Source organism: Sarcophilus harrisii, chromosome 3, assembly GCF_902635505.1.
Source record: "Sarcophilus harrisii chromosome 3, mSarHar1.11, whole genome shotgun sequence".
In the NCBI taxonomy this organism is placed as follows: Eukaryota; Metazoa; Chordata; class Mammalia; order Dasyuromorphia; family Dasyuridae; genus Sarcophilus; species Sarcophilus harrisii.
Genome location: NC_045428.1, coordinates 606,369,514 through 606,395,005, shown reverse-complemented (window position 1 = coordinate 606,395,005; position 25,492 = coordinate 606,369,514). Strand labels below are relative to the sequence as shown.

The 25,492-nt window shown below is 43.4% G+C and overlaps 1 protein-coding gene across 7 annotated transcripts; it reads right to left on the bottom strand.

Annotated features, from left to right (window-relative positions):
- Positions 1-7,581: 7,581 nt before the first annotated feature.
- LOC100929324 (zinc finger protein 665) lies at positions 7,582-24,079 on the bottom strand. Of its 7 annotated transcripts, none has more exons than XM_031963957.1 (5): positions 23,776-24,079; positions 22,434-22,502; positions 18,974-19,100; positions 10,481-10,556; positions 7,582-8,298 (listed from the first exon to the last, which is right to left on the bottom strand). In XM_031963957.1, exons 1-5 carry the CDS (start codon positions 23,791-23,793, stop codon positions 8,271-8,273), a joined length of 318 nt encoding a protein of 105 aa, XP_031819817.1. In that variant the 5' UTR covers positions 23,794-24,079; the 3' UTR covers positions 7,582-8,270. The 7 variants fall into 7 exon arrangements, with proteins under 7 accessions (XP_031819817.1, XP_031819819.1, XP_031819813.1 ...); XM_031963958.1 differs by lacking the exons at positions 7,582-8,298; positions 10,481-10,556 and adding exons at positions 17,565-17,629; positions 18,506-18,563; XM_031963959.1 differs by lacking the exon at positions 10,481-10,556 and having other exon boundaries at positions 23,776-24,071.
- Between the last annotated feature and the right edge of the window lie 1,413 nt (positions 24,080-25,492).

The window sequence follows — 25,492 nt, the reverse complement described above, 5'->3', positions numbered from 1 at the left end:
GCCCAACCCGAGAACCACCCCCACGCAACAGAACACACCCCCGTGCACGCCACACCCCATCGCCTCCCCCCCACGCGCGCGAACACCCCACGCGCACCCGCAAGACCACCCCCGCGCACACAGACACAAACCCCCACGACGCCCACCCCCGCCGCACCCACCCCCCCGCGCACCCCCACGCCCACCAACCAACCCCCACGCACACAACCACGGCAACCCCACCACACACCCCCCACGCGCACGCAGACACACCCCCCCCCCACCCCCACGCGCACGCGCACACCCCCAATACACCCCCACGGCCCCCCCGCCCCAGCTCCCCCACTTTGACCTGTCCCCACACGCCCCCCACTCGGACCTGCGCCCACAGAATCCCGCCGGCACAACCCAACCCCGAACTGGGTCGAACGGAGGAGCCAAAAAGGCGGAAGTCCCAGGCCGCGCCTGCGCACAGACGCCCTTCTGCCGGCCTGCCCCTTCCCCTCCTCCACTGTCCCAGCACAGAAATAAACTGGGGACCCGGGAAGCAGCGCCTGCGCCCCGGGGGACTCCCGGCATGCCCTGGGGGCAAGGGGCCGAGGCGGAGGAGCACTAGGAGGCCTTTTGACCGTGAGGGCTTTTCCGGTTCCTTCTTTCCCCCGCCCCGCCTTTTCCCAGTTTCCGGAGCCTTTGGGATGAGCTGGGGATGGAACGCGGGTCTGTACAGGAAAGAGACCGGATTGATGGGAATTCCCCAGGAAAAGTCCAGGAATTCTGGTTAGCTCATTTGCATAATTACAAAGGAAGGCGCGGACCCACTTCTCCCGGGAGGGGCCTCTGGCCATGGGACCTTCCTGTTTTAGCATCAGTAAAGTCGCCCCCCCCCCCCGGTTTTCCACTGTGCGGGGGGAGAAAGGGACAGGGGGCCTGGGCCAGAGTGGGGCCTTAAATCAGACGGACACCCGTCATCCAGATGCTGGAGCACAGGGGGAAGCACCTTGTTCGTGGCCCCTGAGCTGGAGAGCAAAGGGAATGTTTGGGGTGGAAATGACTCTAAAAGGCGTGTGCACAAATGCCCTGAACCAGCCCCCCCGCACAGATGTGCGCACACACACACACACACACACACACACACACACACACACACACACTCCTCTGCGCGCTTCTGTCTCCAGGGGCTTCCTGCTAAAGCTTCGGCTCAGCTGGAATTGAGCCTCTTCCGGCTTTCTGAGGACCTACAGGGATTTCAGGCAGGGACGGCTTCTCGCCCTGGGAACAGTCAGTCCCAGAGGCCAGTGGGCTGCCCAGGGCTGGGGAGGCCCCGCTTCTGAAGGCTTTTCCGCAGGAAGCCCAGAGCTGTCAGGGCCTGGGATTTCCGAGTGGGGCGCCATGGGAGGGCTCAAGGCCTGTGGGGATCAGTTCCCCGGAGCGGAGATTTTTTGTTTATTTCTTTTCAAACCCATGCAGCCCCTCAAGTCTTTCCTGGTACTTTCCTGGAGAGGTCCCAGGAGGGGAGGAGGGGAGGTTGAAGTAATGGGTTTCTAATTGGTTAGGAAGAGAACTCAGGATCCCCCCAGAAGGAGCTGGGATCTAAAGGCTGTCACCGTGCTTGAGAAAACTCCCATTGAAATGGACTGGATCGTGGTTATAAAGGAAATTTAATATTTTAGGACACGGACACTAAGGGTAGCAAGATCACTTGAAAACCACGATTAAGGCTCCATGGGTTATGTTTTCCCCTAAACCAGCCTCCTACAGGAAAAGGGTGAAGGATTATCAATTGGGAGTCACCAAGTGGTTCATGAAACCCTGAGAAATGACAATCTAAACAGACTAAACCACTGCAGAAAGCAGGTGTCTGAGATTCATTTTCTTGAAGTCTCCTTAATGCGCACAGTTATTTGAACTGGTCTTAAATGTGGGAACAGGGAACTCTCCTCCAGGCCCCTAAGTACTGTCACCAATCCCATCATATTCCAGAGAAGACTAAAGTTCCTGTTCATCCATGTTGAGGGCAGAAGGAAACTTAGGCTTGGACAATTACACAAAAGAGGGCAGAAGATACAAAGGGATTTTTTTTTTAGAAAGGACTACATATCCATACAAAACAATACTTCTACTTCCTCTATCCCATTCTCCTCTCCCACATCTGGACTGATGTTAACTAGCTGCTTTTTATGAAGCAGGACAGGCTTCCTAGAGGCAAGAAACCCTCAGTCACACTACATTAGACAGTACCTGGAATATTATTGTTTATTAATTAAGGCTTTTTCTTTTCAAACGATGAGTATGGATAATTTTCAGCATTCACCCTTACAAAACCTTGTGTTCTAAGTGTTTTCCGTCCCTTGCACCAGCCCCTCAGTGAGTAATCCTATGTGTTAAATGTGCAATTCTTCTGTACATATTTCCACAATTATTTGGCTGCACAAAAAAAATCAGATCAAAAAAGGAAAAAGATGAGAAAGGAAACAAAATACAAACAACAAAAGAGTGAGAACACTATGTTATGCACACTCAATTCCCACAAGGCTCTCTCTGGGGGCAGATGGCTCTCTCTCCATTGGAACTGGCCTAAAGAGAGCCCCGGTTATCAGAAGGATTATTTTTAAAATGTACAATTAAAATCCTCAAGCTGAATTGTACAAGTCACAAGGTCCCCCTCCAAAAAGCTGGATCAGATGACCCAGCACAAATGACTTCAGCAGGCTCCAGCTTCCTGACCCCCATGTGCTGGAAAGAGCAGGAGAGGCAGCAGGGGGCTTGTGCTCAAGTGGGGGAAGGAGCTTGATTTTCACTGGGTTGGGGGCTGGGCCAGTCATCTCTTTCTGCTTCCCTCCAGCAAGGCCTGGGTATGTGGTGATGACCCCTGGCCTCCTGGGATGAGCAGACAAGCTTCCCATACTGACCTCACACCCGGTGGAGCTGAGGGAGCTTGGTGGACTCACAGGAAGAGAGCTCTCGGGCTCCAGCTCTAGCCGCGCCAAGGCCGATGACCTGACCCTCAGGGAGCTCAGTGCTCTTTTCCAGAGGCAGCTGCATGTGGCAAAGGCCGGCTCCTGCACAACATCGGGGGCCCTGAACTCATGATGTCACACCCTCTGGCTCTCAGTAGCTGCAGGAGGGAAAATGTCCTGGGCCCAAATCTTCATGCTGGAATCTGTCAGATCTCAGCCAGTCAGAGGCAGGAAAAGTTTGGCTCCTGGAAGGATGTCACCTTGAAACACGGGCACTGGATGGGTCCCATCATCCCCAGAGTTGTTCACAACCCCAGGGGTATGGCCAGAGGCAGGGAGGCAGCCAGGCAGGATGGCAGGGAATGGGGCAAGGGGCTAAGGGTCTCAAACATAATCTATGTCTTCCTTTCTTTCCTTTGGGGTCAGGGGGCTTCTGTGAGCAGCACGGGGGGGGGGGCTCTTTGGTGGTCTCATGGAATACAATAAAGCATGGTGACTACTCCATGTTCAGTGGGGTATTTCAGGGTCAGAACTCCTCATCTCTCAGCCTAATCCCCCTCTGAGACTTCTTCCCGGCCCTCATCCACCATCATGTCTGGGGTGCCCACAATGGAAGCAGAGATGCCCAGGGGGGCACTGTTTCCTGCATGTGCCGATTCTGCCCATTCTGGAGCCAGGGAGAGCAGTTGGAGAGCAACATCCTCATCCATGGGGAGCCTGAAAGGGCCAAGTTGAAACCCTGAGATAGAAGTGGAAGGCACCTCCAGGGAGGGAGAGGCAAGGGAAAGCCTGGAGAACGGGCTCTGGGCTCTCTGAGGACCTGGAAGGGCACCTTGAAGAAGGAAAGCCTGGCATGTGGGAAAGGCTACAGGAAACCTCTGCTGCTGCCTCCTGAATAACTGTCAGTCTGCTCTCATAAGGATCCCTCTCATGCCTTCAGGGGCACCGTTTCTTTCTCAGTCACCTGTTCCTCAGGAGTTAAGCTGGGCCCCCAAGCGCTCCATCCCCATAGGGGCCATTTCTGTTCTCTGCCAGGCTGCTTTTTTGCTGTTTCCAACCCCGAGTAGGTCTTAGTAAGTACTGGTCTCCTAAGGGAGGGCTTTGGATTAAGTGACCATGAGCTCACTCCTCCCATCTTCCTTGGTCCTTCTCATACCCGATTTCTTCTGTTGTTCCTCAGTTCTGACATAACTATAGATCTTGTCTTGGGATCTCAGTCCCAGAATAGAGGGAGAGTGTGGGGGTAAAGGACACAGGACTCTGCTTTGGATGCAATCACATACTTAGAGGGGAAGGGCACATGGAAGTCCCTGAGGCTCCCCTCCCCATTTCAGAGAGGAGGTGAGGGAGGCAGTCTTGTTCCTTGCCCAGCATTACAGAGTTACAAAGCACTGGAGCCAGGATGGGGTTTTGCAAGTTTTGCTTGATCTAGTGTCCTATTCATTCAAGTAATGGCTCTCTTCAAAATATCAATTTGATTCAAATGTCCTCATGTTTTAGCAACTGACTACTATGACACCAGGGAGCCAAGGAAAGATAATAAAAACAGCCAGGATTTCCATAGTGATTTCATTTGCAAAGTGTTTCATAATTATTGTCCCATGTAATCCTCATCTCAACGCTGGGAAGCAGAGGCTCTTGTTCTCCCCATTCTACAGATCGGGAAACTCAGGCATGATCAGGTTACACAACAAGCCTACATACAATGTACAGCTTGGAAGGGCCAGAGAAGGAACTGGAACTTGGGCCTGTGGTTCCCAACACATTTAATCCAGGGCGCCACCGCCCTGGACAGACACAGAAATGCATGTTATGTTACCAAAACATATATAGGATATTTTGTGGCAGAAACCACCGAAAACAAAGTGAACACCAAGTAACTGGGAAATGGCTGAAGAAATCATAGTCTGTGACTGTCAAGAACGATTGAGGAGCGCTGACAAACATTAGGATTTGAGACAAAAAACATTACATCTACTGAGTTTTATGCACAGTTAAAAGTTGAATTACTAGAGACCCCCGCCCCCCCCGAGTCAAAACTGAATCAGTATTAATCAATCCATTATGATTTTATGGTACACAAGGATTGTTCCTGATTTTTTTAAAGTAACATTTAATAGTAAGGACAAGAATGCGCAATTCACCATTGTAGGAATTATGTAGGAATGGACATTGTTAGAGGTTTTGGGCAGGCTTCAGGCTTGTATAATAGAAACTATTTCCATTAACAGGCATGAGGCCGACTTCCCTAAGTTCACTATCGTGAGAATGACGACAAGAACTCTCTCCATCCTGTTTCCCCACATGCCAACCTGTCATGGTGGAAAGTCCCTAATTTCTCCCTGAAATGTTCTTGGGGATGTGCGGTCTCCACTTGTCCAACCCCAGGAATGGCTCATCCATCTCCTGATCACTGAAAGCCCCAGCATCCCTGGCCCAAGCCAAGGGACATCATCCAGCTTATGACCATCTAGTCAGTGGATAGATTTCCTGCACTGGCCATCCTGAAACCCTCTGACCCTGGTGGTATCCATATTTTACCCAATGCATTTTACAGTGACCAATGAAATGCTGTTCTATTCTTAGGATACTTGTATTCCTGTAACAGAACCCTAAAACAAGGAGCATCTCAGATGGGAGAGCCAGGTCTGGGGTCTGCATAGTTAAGAGGGCAACTAAACTCCTCTAATAAAGGATTTGGGCTCAGAACTCTACTTCAATTTCTCCTGTAGGCTGTTTTAGGTGATTCCCCTTCCCTCACAACAGGATGGAAATTTGGGCTATTTCATAAATATTTCATTCTGTTGAAAGTCTAATGAAGGCTGTGCTGCAGGAGATCTTCCCTTGTGAATGAGATCCCCAAGTCTCATCTCCAGCAGGATTTCTTCAGAGGACAGTCAAGTATCATCTCTAGGAGAAGCCCTTCCTCCAAGCTTGGGCTTTATCCATCTTCCTTCCACTAGAATAAGGTTATCTGTTGATCCTCCTTCTCCAGGGAAAAGCACAGCCACATGAACCTATTTCTAAGACTTTTCAATGAATTTTCAGAGAGAAAGTAAGAGATGATCTGTGGTTGAAACCCTTCTCCCATGAGTCCCCAGGGATCTGCTGCTCAATGTGATCTATCCCATAGGAAAAAAATTCTGAATTCCATTTGAGTGTCTTTCTTATCCATGATAATGATCAGATTTTTGTCTTACATGAACTCTGAGGTGGGAAATAAGAGATGATTAGTGCTGGAAGGTATTACCATGTTGGTCAAGTGCATAAGGTCTCCCTCAAGTGGGGACCCTCTTCTCTTAAATAAGCTCAGAATGATAAGTCAAAACGGTGCTATATTCACCGCACTCATGAGGTTTGGCTCCAATATGGATTGTCTAATATTTAGCAGGATTGGAACTCAGAATGAAATCATTTCTCATTGAATACATTCAAAAAACACTTCAAATATTCAAAAGGTGTCTCTCCCGTGTGGATTCTCTGATGTTTGCTAAGATCTTCCTTGCATGTGAAAGCCTTTCCACACTGATTATACTTATAACGCAATTCTCCTGTGGGGATTCTCTGATGTAAAGACTGTCGCTCTTTATAACACTTTTCTATTGTGGGGATTCTCTGATGTTCTGCAAGCTTGTAATTACATCTGAAAGTCTTTCCAAACTGATTACATTTAAAAGGTTTTTCTCTAGTGTGGATTCTCTGATGCATACTAAGAGATGCAAAAGGCTTTCCACAGTGATTATATTCAAAAGGATTCTCGAATGCAAATTAAGACAACTCTAAGATACCACTACACACACTGTTCATTTGCTAGATGAAGGAAATAAGATGGTTGAGGGACTTGGGAAAACTGGGACATTCGATGCATTGTTGTGGTCAGAGATTCTCAAGCATTTGGAAGATAGTTTGGAACTATGCCAAAGTTATCAACTTGGCTACCCTTGATCCAGCAGTGTTACTATTGGATTATTCCCAAAGAGATTAAAAGAAGCGAAAGGAACCTTATGTCAGACGAATTGATGGCAGCCCTTTTGAGTGGTAGAAACTGGGAAAGAATGATTCCACAGTTGGAGTGGCTGAATAAATTGTGGTATATAAAATATGGAATATTCTAATTCTAATGAGCTACAGGATATGATATAGAAATGGCCTGAGACTTACAGAACTGATGTGAGGAAATAGAGAGATCAGAGATCATGTATATACTTAACACATTGCTAATGATGACCAGTCCTGATGGATCAGCCATCCAGCTCAGAATTCAACCAAATCATTTCTAATGGAGCAGTAATGAACTGGATTTGCCATATCAGAAATGAACTTGGGAGATGACTGAAACCATTACATTAATATTTCAGTCCCTATATTTCAAAACACTGCATCTTTGATTTCCTTCACAAGCTGAATTGTATCAATATTTCAAGATCTTCTTGTTCTTTTAAGTTCAACAAATGTTTAGTCTTATACTTATTGTCATCTAAGTTATTTTAATATATTAACATCTACTGTATCCTCATTTAGGGAGGTTGGAGTCGAAGTGTAATAATTGGAACAAGAGTTTGGCAATATTAATCTGTAAAGTTACTTATTATATCCTTAAATTAAGCTATTAAATAAATAAAAAGTTTCAAAAAATAATAAAAGGATTCTCGAGTATAGCTAGAAAGAATTGCTGTGTGAAGATCTTCCCACTTTGATTCTATTTATAAAATTCTCCAGGATGAATCTTCTGAGATCTATCAAGGTATGAGTTCCACTTAAAAACCTTCCCACACTCACCAAATGATGATTTTTTTTTTTCATTCCAGGGTCAATTCTTGATTGATAAGGAAGAGATGAATGATGAGATGAGATTGCTTGACATTCATTATGCTCATTAGGTTGCTTTCTTATCTGAATTGCCTGCTGAATAATAAGCTTAGAGATCTGATTCAAAGCCTTTCCCACTGACTACCCACACAAAACATTTCCCATTATCATTTTTGTGATGTCTTGTGAGTTCTGAATTCTTGCTGAAGGCCATTTCCCATTGATTGTCTGGATTCATTAGGATTTCAGTAGGGTTCTCCAGGGAATCAAAAAGATCTCCCTGTTCAGGAAAACCTTTCTGATATTCACTATCCAGAAGCCACTTATTCCCTGAATTCATTTTCTTATATTGATTTAGGAAAGGAGATTGACAGACTCTCTTTCTACTTTTATCCAATTCACAGTCAGACTTCGAGTTATCTATTTCTAGGTTAGATTCATGGATTTCCTTCAAAGTCAAGGCACAGGGACCATCTTTCATGAATCTTTGCAGGCCACGTTCTTCCACATAACTTCCCAGTTTTCTCATAATCTCATACCATTCAAACTTGGGCTGCAAAATTGAAGAAAATGAACCATCAAACACAAAGGCACAAAAAGGGGATACACAGATAATTAAAAGCAAAAGCAATGATAACTTACGACTTAGGTAGCTCATGCCTATATCCTTATTAACCTCAATAGAATAAAACTTCACAGATTTTTGCTTATATCAAAAACTAGCATTTAACAGACTTTTTCTCTTTAAGGAAAAGAGATTTACAGGATGTGAAAGTGACCTAGAAGACAGACACAGCAGAGTACTAGTCCTTCAACAGAAGGGGCAGCCACAGCGCAAGATAACTGCCAGATTCAATATCAACAGATTAAAGTGATTCTCCATGAGAGAACAGTTTGTTTCTAACTTGGAGGAAACAGGATTTGGGACATTTCAGCTGAAAAGGACTGGACAGCTATCAGAGATTTGTAGTACAGTACCCCAGTTACTCATCTGAGATAGAATACTTGGAAATATCCAAACTGGTCTGATGCAAATGGTTGGGAAATTCAGATGGTATGAAAGAAAAACTCAGAACTCTACAGCAAATAAGTTGCTTCAATCATTGAAGAAGCCAGCATTCAACTTCACCAAAAGCTGAGGGGAAACAAAACTTGAGATTCAGAATTCTGGGCTCAGTAAGAGGCCACACAAAATTCAGGTTTGTGGGGACTGCTTGTACAATGCCTGAAAGCTATTTAGGGACCAAAGACCTAATAGGCTGAATCGGAAATATTCAGTGCTGATGGAGCCACATTGATCAGTGATACCAACAGGATCCTGGAGAGCTGGGCTTAACACTTCTGTAGCACTCTCAGGATACCATGATTATTATCGCTCATATGATGTATTAGTATATCAGGTACTAATAGTAGGTAATATGAAGTATTGCCTCATACTTACTATATCGAATAAGATTTCAGGAAAGGATAATGAAGAATGTTGGTAGGGACGATTGGAAAGTGGGATGCTAATCCACTGTTGGTGGAATTGTGACCAGATCCAATCATTTTGGAGAGCAATTTGGCATTAGGCCCAGAGGGATATAAAACTCTGCATATGCTGTGATTCAGCAATAACCCCACTGAGTCTAAATACCAAAGAAATCATAAATGAGGGAAGAGGATCCACATGTACAAAAATATGTGTAGCATTTTTTGTATGTGTGGAAAAGAATAGGAAAATAAGTAGATGCCCATCAATTGAGGAATGGCTAAAGAAACAGAAATGGTCTCAAGAAAACAACTCCTCTCCAAATATATTTGGCAAGATGGAAAAAAGGAAGAACTTGAAAAATAGCATTGGTGAAATGGAAAAGAGAACAACTCCCTAAAAAGTGGGCTGATGAGTAATGATATTAAAGTTCTGATCGACAGCCTTCTCATTTTTATTACTTATAGAAAGCATTTCTTCAGTATCACCTGTCTGATGGTCATTGACATCTGAACTGCACTTCAAAACTATATCCCATTGATTATCTGGAACCAATGGTTCTACCTTTTCAGTGAAGCATTTCTTGTATTCAGTACATTGAAGATAATTACTTCCCAAGGTCACTTTCTTACAATGATTTAGGATAGAAGACCATCTAAATCTCTTTCCAATTTCATACAATTCCCAATCACTCTTTGGATATCCCAATCTACTTGGGAATAAAATCATGCAATTCCTTCAAAGTGCAGTCACAGAGACAATCATCCATGAATCTTTGCAGGTCATGTTCTTCCACAAAAATTCCCAACTTTCTATTCATCTTCTCAAAGTGTAGTGTTTTGGTTGGTTTTCTGGAGGTCTCTGGACCAACCTTTGTTTCAGTTTTGTAATCACCATGAGAATAGCCAGGTGTTAAAGTGCAAATTCTTTATTGTCTCCTTGTCTGAGGCCCAGGCTAGCTTGGTCTCAGTGGAGAAAATGCAGGAGAGTCCAGCCACCATGGTGGTGGGAGATGGAGTGAATCTCTCTCTGTGGCTCTGAGAGTTTGAGCTCCAGCCTCCAGTCCTCCAAGTCTGACCCCTGAGTTTGTCCCAGTTTATATGCTCTATTATAATTAGATCATTTATAGTATACTGAGTATAAACCAAACATTACATCACCAGGGAACCATTATTTATTGTAAGATTAAATCAGTCATACTGAACTATTAATCACCATGCTAAACTAGATAAACACTGTCTTATCAATTCTACTTAGTTAGCACCTTGTAAGAATCTTCGTTTCAAGTACAATTCTGGTCCATAATATAATCTCATTTACTGTGAATCCAGTTTCTATATCTGAAGAAAACAAACATATATACACAAAAAAGACAAATACACATATAAACACAAAATAGCAATGTTACATAAGAGTCATTGCAGCTTGTCACTAAATATACAAAACTTTATTGATGTATTCAGTGCAAACAATGGCTCTTAATAATACCCCAAGTCATTTTTCAGAAGATACAGATTGAAGGTAGCTAGGTGGTGCAGTAGATAAGCACCAGTCCTGAAATCAGGAAGAACTGAGTTCAAATATGGCCTCAGACACTTGACACTTCCTAGCTTTGTGACCCTCATTGTCACTTATCCCCAATTGCCTCAGCAAAAAATCACAATAATAATAATAATAAACATGATCTGTGAGATGTACATCTCAAAGTACTGGACCAACTAGAGACTTATATCCTCTCCCAGTGAAATACACATTTAAGAAAGGCAGGAGCCCAAAGCCAAGATGGCTATTAAATGCCAGTACATTAGAGTCTCCTGGAATAGTTTTTTTCTATTTTAGAGGGAAAACTGAGCCAAAACACAACTGAAAGTTGTAGAGCAGATAAGGAAGAGGCAGTTTTCAGAGATTTGATGGATAGTATCAGGTTTATTCATCTGGGAAAAAGGTAAACATCCAAATTGGTTCGATGAAAATAATAGGGAAATTCAGAAGGTATTAAATGAATAATGAAAAGTCTACAAGATTTACAAGGTTATAAGTAATTTAGATCATGCATATTAAACTCTCCCAAAAGTTTGAGGGTTACAGACATATTGGATTTTTGGCACAGTAAATAAAGGCAGATAAATTTCATTTTTACATTGAATTTAACAATCCAAAGTTCAGATGAGAAGACCTATCTAAGCTGTCAAATGCTAATGTAGCTTCATTGATTAGTGATAAGGATGTGATAATGGACTAGATGGGCTGAACACATTAACCACTGTTGAAGCTATTAACCATTACTTTTAGGTTATATTCCGTCCCTCTTTAGCCATTTAGTAATTGATGGCATCTCCACAGTTTCTAGCTCTTTGTCACCCCAAAAGAGAGGTGCTATCAATCTTTTAAAACATATAAATTTAAGAAATGACCAGCAGCATGAATACAGAGAGGCTTGGAGAGACTTACATGAACTGATGCTAAGTGAAATGAGCAGAACCAGGAGATCATTATATACCTCAACAATACTGTATGATGTATTCGGATGTAAGTGGATTTCTTTGACAAAGAGATCTAATTCAGTGTCAATTGATTAGTGATGGACAGAATCAGCTACACGCAGAGAAGGAACACTGGGAAATGAGTGTAAACTGCTTGCATTTTTTTCTTCCCAGGTTATTTTTACCTTCTGAATCCAATTCTTCCTGTGCAACAAGAGAACTGTTTGGTTCCGCACACATATATTGTATCTAGGACATACTGTAACATATTTAACATGTATAAGACTGCCTACCATCTAGGGGAGAGGGTAGAGGGAAGAAGGGAAAAATCAGAACAGAAGTGAGTGCAAGGGATGTTGTAAAAAATTACCCATGCATATGTACTGTCAATAAAAAAAGTTATAATTATTAAAAAAAAAGTTTAAGCTGGTCCTCTCTCTATATATATATATAAATAAATTTGCTTCTTTTTTCCCCTAATTATCTTGGCAAACAGACCTTATGGTGTATTTTGGAGTGAAAGGATATACAGTTTTATAATTCTTTTGTCACAATTACAGATTGTCCTCCAAATTAAATGGATCACTTCATAATTTCAGCAACAACGTATTAGTGTAATACATTGTTGGTGGAACTGTGAATATATCCAGCCATTCTGGAGAGCAATCTGGAACTATGCTCAAAAAGTTATCAAACTGTGCATACCCTTTGATCCAGCAGTGTTACTACTGGGCTTATATCCCAAAGAGATCATAAAGACGGGAAAGGGACCTGTATGTGCACAAATGTTTGTGGCAGCCCTCTTTGTAGAGGCTAGAAACTGGAAACTGAGTGGATGCCCATCAATTGGAGAATGGCTGAATAAATTGTGGTATATGAATATTATGGAATGTTATTGTTCGGTAAGAAATGACCAACAAGATGATTTCAGAAAGGCCTGGAGAGACTTACATGAACTGATGCTGAGTGAAACAAGCAGGGCCAAGAGATCATTATATACTTCAACCACCATATTATATGATGACCAATTGTGATGGACCTGGCCATCCTCAGCAACGAGATCAACCAAATTATTTCCAATGGAGCAGTAATGAACTGAACCAGCTACGTCCAGCGAAAGAACTCTGGGAGATGACTAAAAACCATTACATTGAATTCCCAATCCCTATATTTTTGCCCACCTGCATTTTGGATTTCCTTCACAGGCTAATTGTACAATATTTCAGAGTCCGATTCTTTTTGTACAGCAAAATAACAGTTTGGTCATGTATACTTATTGTGTATCTAATTCATATTTTAATATATTTAACATCTACTGGTCATCCTGCCATCTGGGGGAGAGGGTGGAGGGAAAAAGGGGAAAAATAGGAACAAGAGGTTTGGCAATTGTCAATGCTGTAAAGTTACCCATACATATAACCTGTAAATAAAAGGCTATTAAATTAAAAAAACAAAAACAAAAACAAAAAACAATGTATTAGTGTTCTAAACATGATATCAAAATGGGGTTTTTGATTTGCATTTCCTTAATCAATAATAAGTTAGAATATTTTCTCATATGGCTGTAAATAGTTTTAATTTCTTCATCAGAATCTACCTGTTCCTGTCTCTTTGAGTGTGATATAAGATCTTCATCTGAGAAGTTTTCTCTAGAACAGGGCCCTTTGTTCTTCTCCTTCGATTGCCTGACCCTGCCCTTCATTGTGCCAGAGGTAAAAGCTTTGAAGATTGAGATCCCAGGTTAACTTAGGAGAGGCTGCTTATAATGCCCAAGACTTCATTTGGGGCAAATCTCTATTTAGGAAGATGAGGTCCTCCCTAAAATACTATTATAGTCTGGAAAACTTCTAAAGTTTTGGCCACTTTGCTGCTCAAAATGAATGTTGAGGCATTTATTTTTTGTTTAAGAAGAGAGTCTTAGGGAGCTGAGTATTTTCTATCCTATTGTTCCTAATATTTATCAAGATTGGAGCTCAGAGTGAAATCGTTCCATATTGAACACATTCAAAACACTTCTCTCCAGTGTGGCTACTGTGATGTTGAGCAGGACTATTTGTATGGAAGCCTTTCCTCATTGAATAAATTTATAAGTTTTCTCGCCAGTGTGGCTGTCTCATATATAGCCAGATGGGAAGTCTTTGCGAAATCATTTCATGTTTATTATTATCATAATGCTTCTCCTAAGTGTGGACTTTCTGATGTTTACCAATCTTGGATTTCTAGCTGAATGCCTTTCCATAAGAATTTCATTTATAAGTTTTCTCTCCAGTGTTGATGCTCTGATGTGCAGCTGGAAAGAACCTTTGTGTGAAATCCTTTCCTCACTGACTACATTCAAAATATTTCTCTTTAGTATGTTCTTTGATGTTCAACAAGATTTCACTTATGTGCAAAATTCTTTCCACACTGAATACTTTCAAAAGGTTTCTTTCCAATATGAGTTCTCTTGTGTCTTACAAGACAGATACTGTGTGTAAAAGCCTTTCCACATTGATTACATTCATAACGTATCTCTCCCACGTGGATTCTCTGGTATTTGTTAAGATCTCTTAATATTCTTCCTTTTAGTTCAGTAATCACCACAAGTGCAGCTAGGTGTTCAAGTCCAAATCTTTTATTGTCTCTTTCAAAGTCTTGTCTCCTAGCCTGAGGCCCGTTTAGCTTTCATAGAGGCCTAGCTCTCTCCTTGGTTCTGAGAGCTTGAGCTCCTGCCTGCCTTCTCTGGCTTCTGAATCTCCCCATATCCAAAGATTTGTGCTTCAGCCTCCGGCCATCACAAAGGTGGATGATGGAATGAATCTGTCGCAGCCTCTGAGAGCTTCTAGTACAATTGTCTTTTCTGGCCCTGAGAGCTTGTAGCTTATATGCACCATGCTGAGTAAAAATCAATCATTATATCACTTGGAAATAATTATTTGTTGTAGAATTAAATCAATGCTAAACTAGATTTAACCATTATCTCCTCAATTCCACTTAAAACCTTGTTTCAAGTTCTAGCCCATAACATCTCCTTGTAGGATTAAATCAATCACACTGAACCATGCTAAATCAAGTAACTATTGTCTCTATCAATCCCACTGACTTAATACCTTTTAAGAATCCTTTGTTTCAAGTAGTTCTAGCCCATAACAATCTCCCTTGCATGTGAAAGCCTTTCCACACTGATTATAAGGCTTTTTTCCTCTGTGGATTCTGTGATATAAAGAAAGAATGATTCTCTTTATGTAAGCTTTTCCACATTGATCAAATTTATACAGTTTTCTCTCCTGTGTGGATTCTCTGATGTGTTGTAAGATTCGTCTTTCGTGTAAAAGCTTTCCCACATTGATTACATTTATAAGGTTTCTCTCCAGTGTGGATTCTCTGATGTTCTGTAAGTTTGTACTTACGTCTGAAAGCCTTTCCACAATGATTACATTTATAAGGCTTTTCTCCCGTGTGGATTCTTTGGTGTAAAGCAAGATTAGCACTGCATGTGAAAGCCTTTCCACAATGAATACATTTATAAGGCTTTTCTCCAGTGTGGATTCTCTGATGTTCTGAAAGCCTGTAATTACTTATGAAAGCCTTTCCACATTGATTACATTTATAACGTTTCTCTCCAGTGTGGATTCTCTGATGTTCTGAAAGCCTGTAATTACTTATGAAAGCTTTTCCACATTGATTACATTTAAAAGGTTTCTCTCCAGTATGGATTCTTTGGTGTAAAGCAAGACTGGCACTCTGTGTGAAAGCCTTTCCACATTCATTACATTTATAAGGTTTTTCTCCTGTGTGGAGTCTCTGATGTAAAACAAGACCAGCTCTAGCTATGAAAGCCTTTCCACATTGATTACATTTATAAGGTTTCTCTCCAGTGTGAATTCTCTGATGTTCTACAAGCACATAATTGAATCTGAAAGCCTTTCCACATTGATTACATTCAAAAGGTTTCTCTCCTGTGTGGATTTTCTGATGTTTGCCAAGATCTCCCTTGCATGTGAAAGCCTTTCCACATTGATTACACTTAAAAGGTTTCTCTCCAGTGTGGATTCTTTGGTGTAAAGCAAGATTGGAACTGTTTGTGAAAGCCTTTCCACATTGATTACATTTATAAGGCTTTTCTCCTGTGTGGATTCTCCGATGTTCTGCAAGCTTGTAATTACATCTGAAAGCCTTTCCACATTGATTACATTTATAAGGCTTTTCTCCTGTGTGGATTCTCTGATGTTCTGCAAGCTTCTTATTTCTTCTGAAAGTCTTTCCACATTGATTACATTTATAAGGTTTTTCTCCAGTGTGGATTCTCTGATGTAAAGCAAGACTGGCTCTTGTTATGAAAGCCTTTCCACAATGAATACATTTATAAGGCTTTTCTCCTGTGTGGATTCTCTGATGTTCTGCAAGCATATAATTTCTTCTGAAAGCCTCTCCACATTGATTACATTTATAAGGTTTTTCTCCAGTGTGGATTCCCTGGTGTAAAGCAAGATTGGCTCTTGTTATAAAAGCCTTTCCACAATGAATACATTTATAAGGCTTTTCTCCTGTGTGGATTCTCTGATGTTCTGCAAGCATGTAATTTCTCATGAAAGCCTTTCCACATTGATTACATTTAAAAGGTTTCTCTCCAGTGTGGATTTTCTGATGTCTGCTAAGATCTCCCTTGCATGTGAAAGCCTTTCCACAATGATTACATTTATAAGGCTTTTCACCTGTGTGGATTCTCTGATGTACAGCAAGACTGGCTCTCTTTATAAAAGCCTTTCCACATTGATTACATTTATAAGGTTTTTCTCCAGTGTGGATTTTCAGATGTAAAGCAAGACTGGCTCTTGTTATGAAAACCTTTCCACATTGAATACAGTTATAAGGCTTTTCTCCTGTGTGGATTCTCTGATGTTCAGCAAGACTGGCACTCCGTGTGAAAGCCTTTCCACATTGATTACATTTAAAACGTTTCTCACCAGTGTGGATTCTCTGGTGTAAAGCAAGACCTGCAGTCTGGGTGAAAGCCTTTCCACAATGAATACATTTGTATGGTTTCTCTCCTGTGTGGATTCTCTGATGTTCTGCAAGCACATAATGAAATCTGAAAACCTTTCCACATTGATTACATTTATAAGGCTTTTCTCCTGTGTGGATCCTCCGATGCTTACTAAGAGTGGAACTAGATGCAAAAGCCTTTCCACAGTGATTACATTCAAAAGGTTTCTCACCAGTGTGGATTCCCTTAGGTACAGCTAGAAAGAATCGCTGTGTGAATATCTTTCCACCTTCATTATATTTATAAAACTCTCCAGGATGAATCTTCTGAGCTCTATCAAAGTCTGAATTCCAACCATAGGTCATCCCATACTCACCAAATAAAGGTTGTTTCATTCTGGGGTCAACTCTAGATTGGTAAGGAAGAGATGAATTATGGGATGACATTGCTTGACATTCTTTATAGTCATCAGGTTGCTTTCTTATGTGAATTGCCTGCTGAGTAATGAGCTTAGAGGTCTGACTCAAAGCCTTTCTACACTGACTAACCACACAAAACATTTCCCCATGATCATTTTTCTGATGTCTAGTGAAGTCTGAACTCTTGCTGTAGGCCATTTCCCATTGATTATCTGGATTCATTAGTACTTCAGCATGATTCTCCTGGGAATCAAAGAGCTCTGCCTGTTCGGGAAAACCTTTCTGATATTCACTATCCAGAAGCCACTTATTTCCTGAATTCATTTTCTTATATTGATTTAGGAAAGGAGATTGATAGACTCTCTTTCTATTTTTATCCAATTTACAGTCAGACTTCGAGTTATCTATTTCTAGGTTAGATTCATGGATTTCCTTCAAAGTCAAGGTACAGGGACCATCCTTCATGAATCTTTGCAGGTCACGTTCTTCCAAAAAAATTCCCAGCTTTCTAGACATCTCATTCCATTCAAAGTTGAGCTCCACATCTGAAGAAAACAAAACATCAAACACAGAGACGCAAAAAAGATATACATATATCTCAAATCTCAAATAAAGAGATTTGTCAGAGAGAGCCCCAGTTACAAATCTGGACTACAACACTTGGAAATATCCAAACTGGTCTGATGAAAAGGTGGGGAAATTCAGATGGTATGAAAGAAAAACTCAGAACTCTACAGGGCCAGCAAATAAGTTGCTTCAATCATTGAAGAAGCTAGCATTTAACTCCACCAAAAGCTAAGGGGAAACAAACTTGAGAGACATTCAGAATTCTGGGCTCAGTAAGAGGCCACATAAAATTCAGGTTTGTGGGGACTGCTTTTACAATGCCTGAAAGCTATTTAGGGGCCAAAGACCTAATAGGCTGAATCGGAACTACTCAGTACTGACGGAGCCACATTGATCAGTGATACCAACAGGATCCTGGAGAACTGGGCTTCACACTTCTTTAGGACTCTCCAGAGACCATAGTTATTATCACCTCATACCTACTATATCGAATAAGATTTCAGGAAACGATAATGAAGAATGTTGGTAGGGATGATTGGAAAGTGGGATGCTAATCCACTGTTGGTGGAATTGTGACCAGATCCAATCATTTTGGAGAGCAATTTGGCATTAGGCCCAGAAAGATATAAAACTCTGCATATGCTGTGATACAGCAATAGCCCCACTGAGTCTAAATACCAAAGAAATCATAAAAGAGAGAAATATGTGTAGCATATTTTTTTGTGTGTGGCAAAGAATAGGAAAATAAGTAGATGCCCATCAATTGAGGAATGGCTAAAGAAACAGAAAGGGTCTCAAGAAAACAACAACTCTTAAAAATAGATTTGGTAAGATGGAAAAAGAAAAAAGAATACCTTGAAAAACAGCACTGGTGAAATTGAAAAGAGAACAACTCCCTAAAAAACAGAATGGCTGAAAGGGGAAAAAAAAAAATCCAATGAACAAAACAAGTCATTTAATACATCAATTCGGCAAATTCAAAAAGAGATAAAAAATGCTAAGTGAAGGAAGAAATTCATTAAAAAATACATTTCCACAAATGGAAGTGAATGACTCAATGAGATATTAAGAATCAGTCAAACAGAAATCATGTTTTTCCTGGCAATAAACCCTCATCATATATGGCTCCAGTTGGTGAACTGGAAGGAATGATTCAATTTAAAAAGGATATAAGGCAAGAACAAAGTGGATGGAGAGTTGGAACACCCAGAGGACTTAGCACCTAAGGCTGAGATGCACCAGAGTATGCATCCATTCTCTTCTGCTTATGCTGTATTTGTCCTGACAACTAAAATGAAGAAAAGAGAGGAAACAGTCCTTACCTAGGGACAGCAGATTTTGGACATTCTCCAGCATAACCTCCTTGTATAGCTCCTTCTCAGAAGGATCCAAGAGCCCCCACTCCTCCTCAGTGAAGTCCACCATCACATCCTTGAAGGTCACCAACTCCTAAACCATCAAAAGTCACAAGATTTTGAGCTGAAACTCCAGAATTTATCTATTCCAACCTTTACCAATCGAGAAGAGGAAACTGACCCAGAGTTGGGATTTGTCTACCAAAATGCTCATGACCTTTATGATTGTCACAGCCAACACTTTGCAACCAGCCATTCAGAGCCCAACTGGATACTGAGAAATGCCTTTTCTGCTTGAAGTAAAACTCACCTTGGAATATTAAAAGATTTCTTACTGTACAATGCTTGCCTTGATGAAAGGAGGGAAAATGTAGGTGACATATCAGTGAAGTAAGAGAATGTGTGTAAGAGAAAGAAAGAAGAGGAGGGAAAATTCCTCCTCATTAAAAGTGTCATAAGTGACATGTTAAGGAAATTCCATGAAGAGTTTGGGAGAAGTTGACAAGGACTTTGTATTCTTGGGTCAACAGAACATGAACATTCATCACTGAGGAAAGAAGGAAAAAAAAAAAAGATTTGGTAAATTTCCTAAAAGCATGAAATATTCCTAACCGGATGAAAGCAAGAAAAGATTCCTAGAGATATATTACTCCCAATATGTCCATGATAGTATAGTATGAGACTGCTTCCAGCCACGTCAAGCATTCTCTGTTCTTCAATGAGGGGTTGATATGACACTGGGCAGGATAGATCATGGACAAAACATCTGCTATCTGTTTTACAATTGGCTTGACTTGTTAATGGATCCATTCACTTCAAAAGTGAATTATTGAAAAAGAAGAGCAACTCCATGGGAAAAAGAGAGTTTCTTTCCTTTCTTAAAATATACTATTTTATCAGCTGGGGTCGGAGAATGAGCAAATGCATAAGAAAGACATAGTTTATTTCTACAAAAGAAATGATTTCAACATCATGTAAGAACACTAGAATAATGGGGATCAGAAATCAAGAGAATGAGTAAAAAGCCAGCTTGATAGCTATCATACAGGAGACTGCCCACATCTGCAAACATTTTGATGTGCTAGAAGGAATCGCCAATTTTCTAACTTGCTGCATACAGGAAATGTGCTTGGGAAATGCACTTAGCTGGTGGTGCTTTTCCATTTGATTTTCTTTTAAGTTCCGGCAGAATGATAGGATTGGCGTTTTCAGTTCTCTTTGGTGGGAGCAATTCTCTTCCTTGCACATAAAAGTCTCTTCACTTTCTTTTTCATTTTGATTTTTTTGAAAATATCTGACTCATCTACTTCTCATGTATATTACACTTTTAGTTTCCTTTATGTCTAGTATTAAATTTGTGAGCAACTGAATAAAGCTTCAGTTGAGCTGAGAATTAACTCAGCTGAGCAACTTCCCTGCCAGGTAGAATTGGAGAATTTTCTTAAACCTCTTCATTAAATTTTTTAGACAACGAGTCAAGGCTCTGAAGTTTATGCCAAGGCAGGTCCCTGCTAAAAACCAAAGAACTTCCTACAACAAAAAGAATTGATAATTGCCTTAGTTCATTTCCTGACAGAAAGCTGTTATTATTACTATTAATTTTAAAGCAAAATCAACCTAATTGTATGCCTAAATTAGTAAACATTAATTAATAAATATTCTAAAAATGTAATTCTTTATTTCTCAAAATCTAGATTTCAAGAGGAGTTGCTTTCCTAAGGACATCACTGGATCAGGTTCGAAGAACTATTTTTAAATGACCATCTAGCAGAAAAAAATCATTAGAATCATAATTCTATAAGTTCCATAAACTTATTGGCAATCAAATAAGAGAATCAAGTGGACTTACATAAGTCTTTTGATGTCTCCCCCTCCCAATCTTTTTCCTCCTTGAACTCTGGGAAATACAATCACACTATTTACACTCATATCCCAACATATATCCCTGAGGCTTTCATCTAGGAAATGGGCTTTATTTTTCCCTCCCTGCTGAGGCAACTGGAGTTAAGTGATTTGCTCAGGGTCATACTAATTACAGTTAATCAGCTTCATAACTAACACAGGAAGTGTTAAATGTTTGAGGCCAGATTTGAACTCAGGTCCTCCTGACTTCAGGGTTTGGGCTCTATTCACTGCGCCCCCTCACTGCTCCTAGAAATGGGCTTTTTGAATGTGAATGTTTAAGCAGGCTCAAGTCCATTTGATTCTCCACTGGCTGCACTAAATATCAATACAAGCAAAGTCCCCTCCATTATGTTCCTTTTGCCAATCCCTTTAAGTGGTGGAGTCACTTCCTGGGCAATTATTCTCCTTGATAAAGCTCTTGGCAAATGTTGAGTCACTCTGGAACTACTCAATCAGCTGCAGCTGTCCTTGGACTAATGTGAGGGAAAAACCTCTGTAGCAGACCTTTCAAACTCTAAATGTACAAACCAATATGTTTTGTTCTTTTCTGTATAATGTCTCATTTTTCTTTCTCTGTGCCCTAACCAGATCTCACCCAGAACTTTTTGTGAGTCTGGTTACAAGACAAAACCTAGCAGAGACAAAAGAGATGTCTTGAAGTTCAGGAGGAGAGTTTGTGTCTGTGTCACCCGTGGCAGTGTGAGAGATGCGTGTCCCTCACACTCCCATGGAAAATGTCATGCTCCTGAGTGGATAAATAACTGACAGCTTAGTCTCTGACCCGCTCTTGTGCTCCCTTTCTCAGGGCGTCCCCAGCAAGGCCCCTGACAATTCTCACAACAAGGTTAAAGGGGATCCTATTTCCAGGGCTCCCAGCCCATGGCAAATGCCATAGTACCAGCCCCAAAAGCCAGGCCAGGCTTCACCCAAATTCTTCCCCTCCCCCTCCTGGACCCAAGGGCCCCGGGCTCTGGCTGAGCCTTGACAAGACCCTCCATCCCATAACTGGCATCCAGGGCTTTCTCTCCTGCTGGGAAGGTCCTCCCTCCCCCCCTGGGCCTCCCGGCCTCCTTCCCATTTCAGGTAAAGTCTCACCTTCTGGAAAAAGAGTCTTTCCAGGTCCCCAACCTGGTGGCACCTTCCTTCTGAGAGTGACTCCCATCTATACTGTACAGAGCTAGTGTGGACACCCTTGATGAGATGTTATTTCCAACCTGGATTGTTAGCTCAGGGAGGGCAGGGACCCTTAGTTTGCAACCTTCCTTTGCCTCCCCCTGGGGTTGGCACAATGCTTGGCACCCAGGAGCCACATTCTCAGTGCTCATTGATGGGACCTGGCAAAGGTGAGGGACTTGAAGAGCCCTGGGAGCCGCCTGAGGGGGCAGGGAATGGGCAGCGCCTGGAGGGCGATTCCTGCCAGCCCTGCCAGGGCCCCCTCCCTCTGACAGGAGGAAGCTTTCTGGGCTCCCTTGGAATCTCTCTGGGATGAGGCTGCTCAGCTCCAGGCAGGGACCGCACTCACCTGGGACAAGGGAATCTGACTGCCGGGGGCCATGTCTCTGGTACGGGCTTGGGTCCTGTTCCAGCCGAGCTGCGGAGGGAGAAGGATCTCAGAGGGGGAGGCCGGGGTCTGAGCCTTCTCTGCCCAGGCTGGATGCTGACCTGCCCCCAATGAGAGAGAGAGAGAGAGAGAGAGAGAGAGAGAGGAGCTCTGAGGGCAGGGACCATGGGGAGAGGCTGCATCCCAGGAGGGGGCTGAGAGATCTCAGAAAGAAGGAGGGCAGGGAGATATTAGCTGAGAGAAAGAGGCCCCAGGGATCACAGAAAAGGAAGCCCAGAGATCTCAGCTTAGAGAAATGGAGGCAAAGAAATATCACCTGTGGGGGCAGGGAGACCCTCCTAGGACCCCCAGCATTGGACACTAAGGAAGGGGCAGCCCTGGGAGCATCAAGATCACAAAGCCTTCCTCAGAATCCCTGGAAGGCCAGTGTGACCTTTACCGAGCCATGATCCCTGTCTGCCTCAGTTTCTCCATCTGTAACATGGAACCCACCTGCCAAAAGCCCCAGAAACTCTGACCCCCGTCCCAAGCCCACCAGGAGGGAAACAGGGCAAGGAGCAGAGCTGGATGGGAGCCCCAGCCCCCCCCCTCTCCTGTCAGGGAGCCTCCGCCACCCCCGCTGTCCTGCAGACAAACAAACACAAGGACTGGGGAAAGTTCCCCGAGAGCTGCACATGGGGAGCGCTTCCTGCGTCCCGGGCCCGTACTCAGTGCTTTACACAAGGGATGGGGGCGGGGGGACATGGAGGGGCTGCTCTCAGCCCTTTTTGCACTGGAGGAAACTAAGGGAAACAATGTAACACTACAGAACCCGCCCCCTCCCCAAAGTGTGCAAAGGGCCGCTGGCGGCTGGCGAGGGGACCCCGCAATACGGCGGCTCCGAGGGGGAGGGGCCAGTTGGGTTCCGAAACAAACACTCAGTGTCCCCGCCCCCCCCCCCAGCCACAGGGATGCACAAGCGCGCCCCTCCCCCATCTCAGCCCACGCAGGGGAAATCCCTGAGGGCTCAGGCCCCGGGTGCACCCCTCCCCCCACGCGCGCGCACGCGGCTCCGTTACACGCCCCCACTCACAGCCACCGCACTTTCGCCCCCCGCTCCTGCCCGCGCGCCCCCACACTCGGGCCTGCACAGACTCTGCCCCAAGACCGGCCCCCAACCGGTGAGAAAGAGGAGGGGCCTTCGCAAGGAAGGCGGAAGTCCCAGGACGCGCCTGCGCACAGCTGCCCTCCTCCCCTCCCCCACCCCTGCCCCACTGAAGTTAGACCAGAAATGAACCCGGGACCCGGGAGGCAGCGCCTGCACCTCAGGGACTCCCGGCATGCCCCGCGGCTCAGCAGCCGGGAGACGGATGCCGGGCGTGACGTCACTGGGAGGCGTTCTGCCCGGGGGGCCGGAGGCCGGGGCAGAAGCTCCCCGAGAAGCCGCCTCCCCTCTGGGGCTCCCTCCTTCTGCGGAGGGGGCGCTGGGAAAGAGCGCCGAGCTCCCTGAGGGTCAGTCCTGGGCCTTGGCGCGGCTGGAGCTGCAGCCCGGAAGCTCTTCCTGTGAGTGCGCCAAGCTCCCTCGGCTCCGCCGGGTGTGAGGCCAGGACGGGAGGCTCGTCTGCCCAGCCCCCAACCCGGTGAAAATCAAGCTCCTCCCCCACCCGCGCACACGCCCCCTGCTGGCTCCCTGCCCTTCCCAGCACGTGGGCGTCAGGAAGCTGGGGCGGCCGAAGCGCAAATGGTTCCGCACGGACTCCTGCTGGTTTGGGGGTTGTCTTGTTTCCCCCAGAACTCATGACGGGCTAGTTCCATCCCCTCCCCCCACAAGGGATCACATGGGCCAGCTTTTTGGAGGGGTCCTTGTGACTTGTACAATTCAGCTTGAGGATTTTAATTGTCCATTTTAAAAATAATCCTTCTGATAACCGGGGCTCTCTTTGGGCCAGTTCCCACGGAGAGAGAGCCATCTGCCCCCAGAGAGCCTTGTGGGAATTGAGGGTGCAAAACATCGTGTTCTCACTCTTTTGTTGTTTGTATTTTGTTTCCTTCTCATCTTTTTCCTTTTTGATGTGATTTTTCTTGTGCAGCCAAATAATTGTGGAACTTTGTACAGAAGAACTGCACATTTAACACGTAGGATTACTCACTGAGGGGCTGGGGCAAGGGACGGAAAACACTTAGAGCACGAGGTTTTGTAAGGGTGAATGCTGAAAATTACCCATTCTCATCGTTTGAAAAGAAAAAGCCTTAATGTATAAACAATAATATTCCAGGTACTGTCTAATGTAGTGTGACTGAGGGTTTCTTGCCTCCGGGAAGCCTGTCCTGCTTCATAAAAAGCAGCTCGTTAACATCAGTCCAGATGTGGGAGAGGAGGATGGATAGAGGAGGTAGAAGTATTGTACATAGAAATGATGTAATCCTTTCTAAAAAAAAAAAAGATCCCTTTGTATCTTCTGCCCTCTTTTGTGTAATTGTCCAAGCCTAAGTTTCCTTCTGCTCTCAACATGGATGGACAGGAACTTTAGTCTTCTCTGGAATATGATGGGATTGGTGCCAGTACTTGGGGAACTGGAGGAGAGTTCCCTGTTCCCTAATTTAAGAGAAGTTCAAATAACAGTGTGCGCATTAAAGAGACTTCAAGAAAACCAATTGCAGACACTTACTTTCTGCAGTGGTTTAGTCTGTTTAGATTGTCATTTCTCAGTTTTTCTTTAAACCACTTGGTGACTCCCACCTGGTAATTTTAACCCTTTTCTTTTAGGAAGCTGATTTAGAGGAAAATATAACCCATGGAGCTTTAATTGTGGTTTTCAAATAATCTTGCTACCCTTAGTGGTCCGTGACATAAAAGACTAAATTTCCTTTACCCAAGTAACCACGGTCCAGTCCATTTCAATGTGAGTTTTCTCAAGCACAATGACAACTTTAGATCACAACTATTTTTGGAGGGATCCTCAATTCTTTTTCTAACTTATTAGCATTAGTGGCAGAAAGTACTTCATCAACCTCTGAGCCTTCTCCTTTTATGGGACCTC

Coding starts and splice junctions, on each gene's coding strand:
- LOC100929324 (XM_031963953.1), bottom strand. Junction 19,101..22,433: donor GTCAGATTCCCTTGTCCCAG/GTGAGTGCGGTC, acceptor TTGATGGTTTAG/GAGTTGGTGACCTTCAAGGA. Junction 17,630..18,973: donor CCAAAATCTGCTGTCCCTAG/GTAAGGACTGTT, acceptor TGTTTTCTTCAG/ATGTGGAGCTCAACTTTGAA.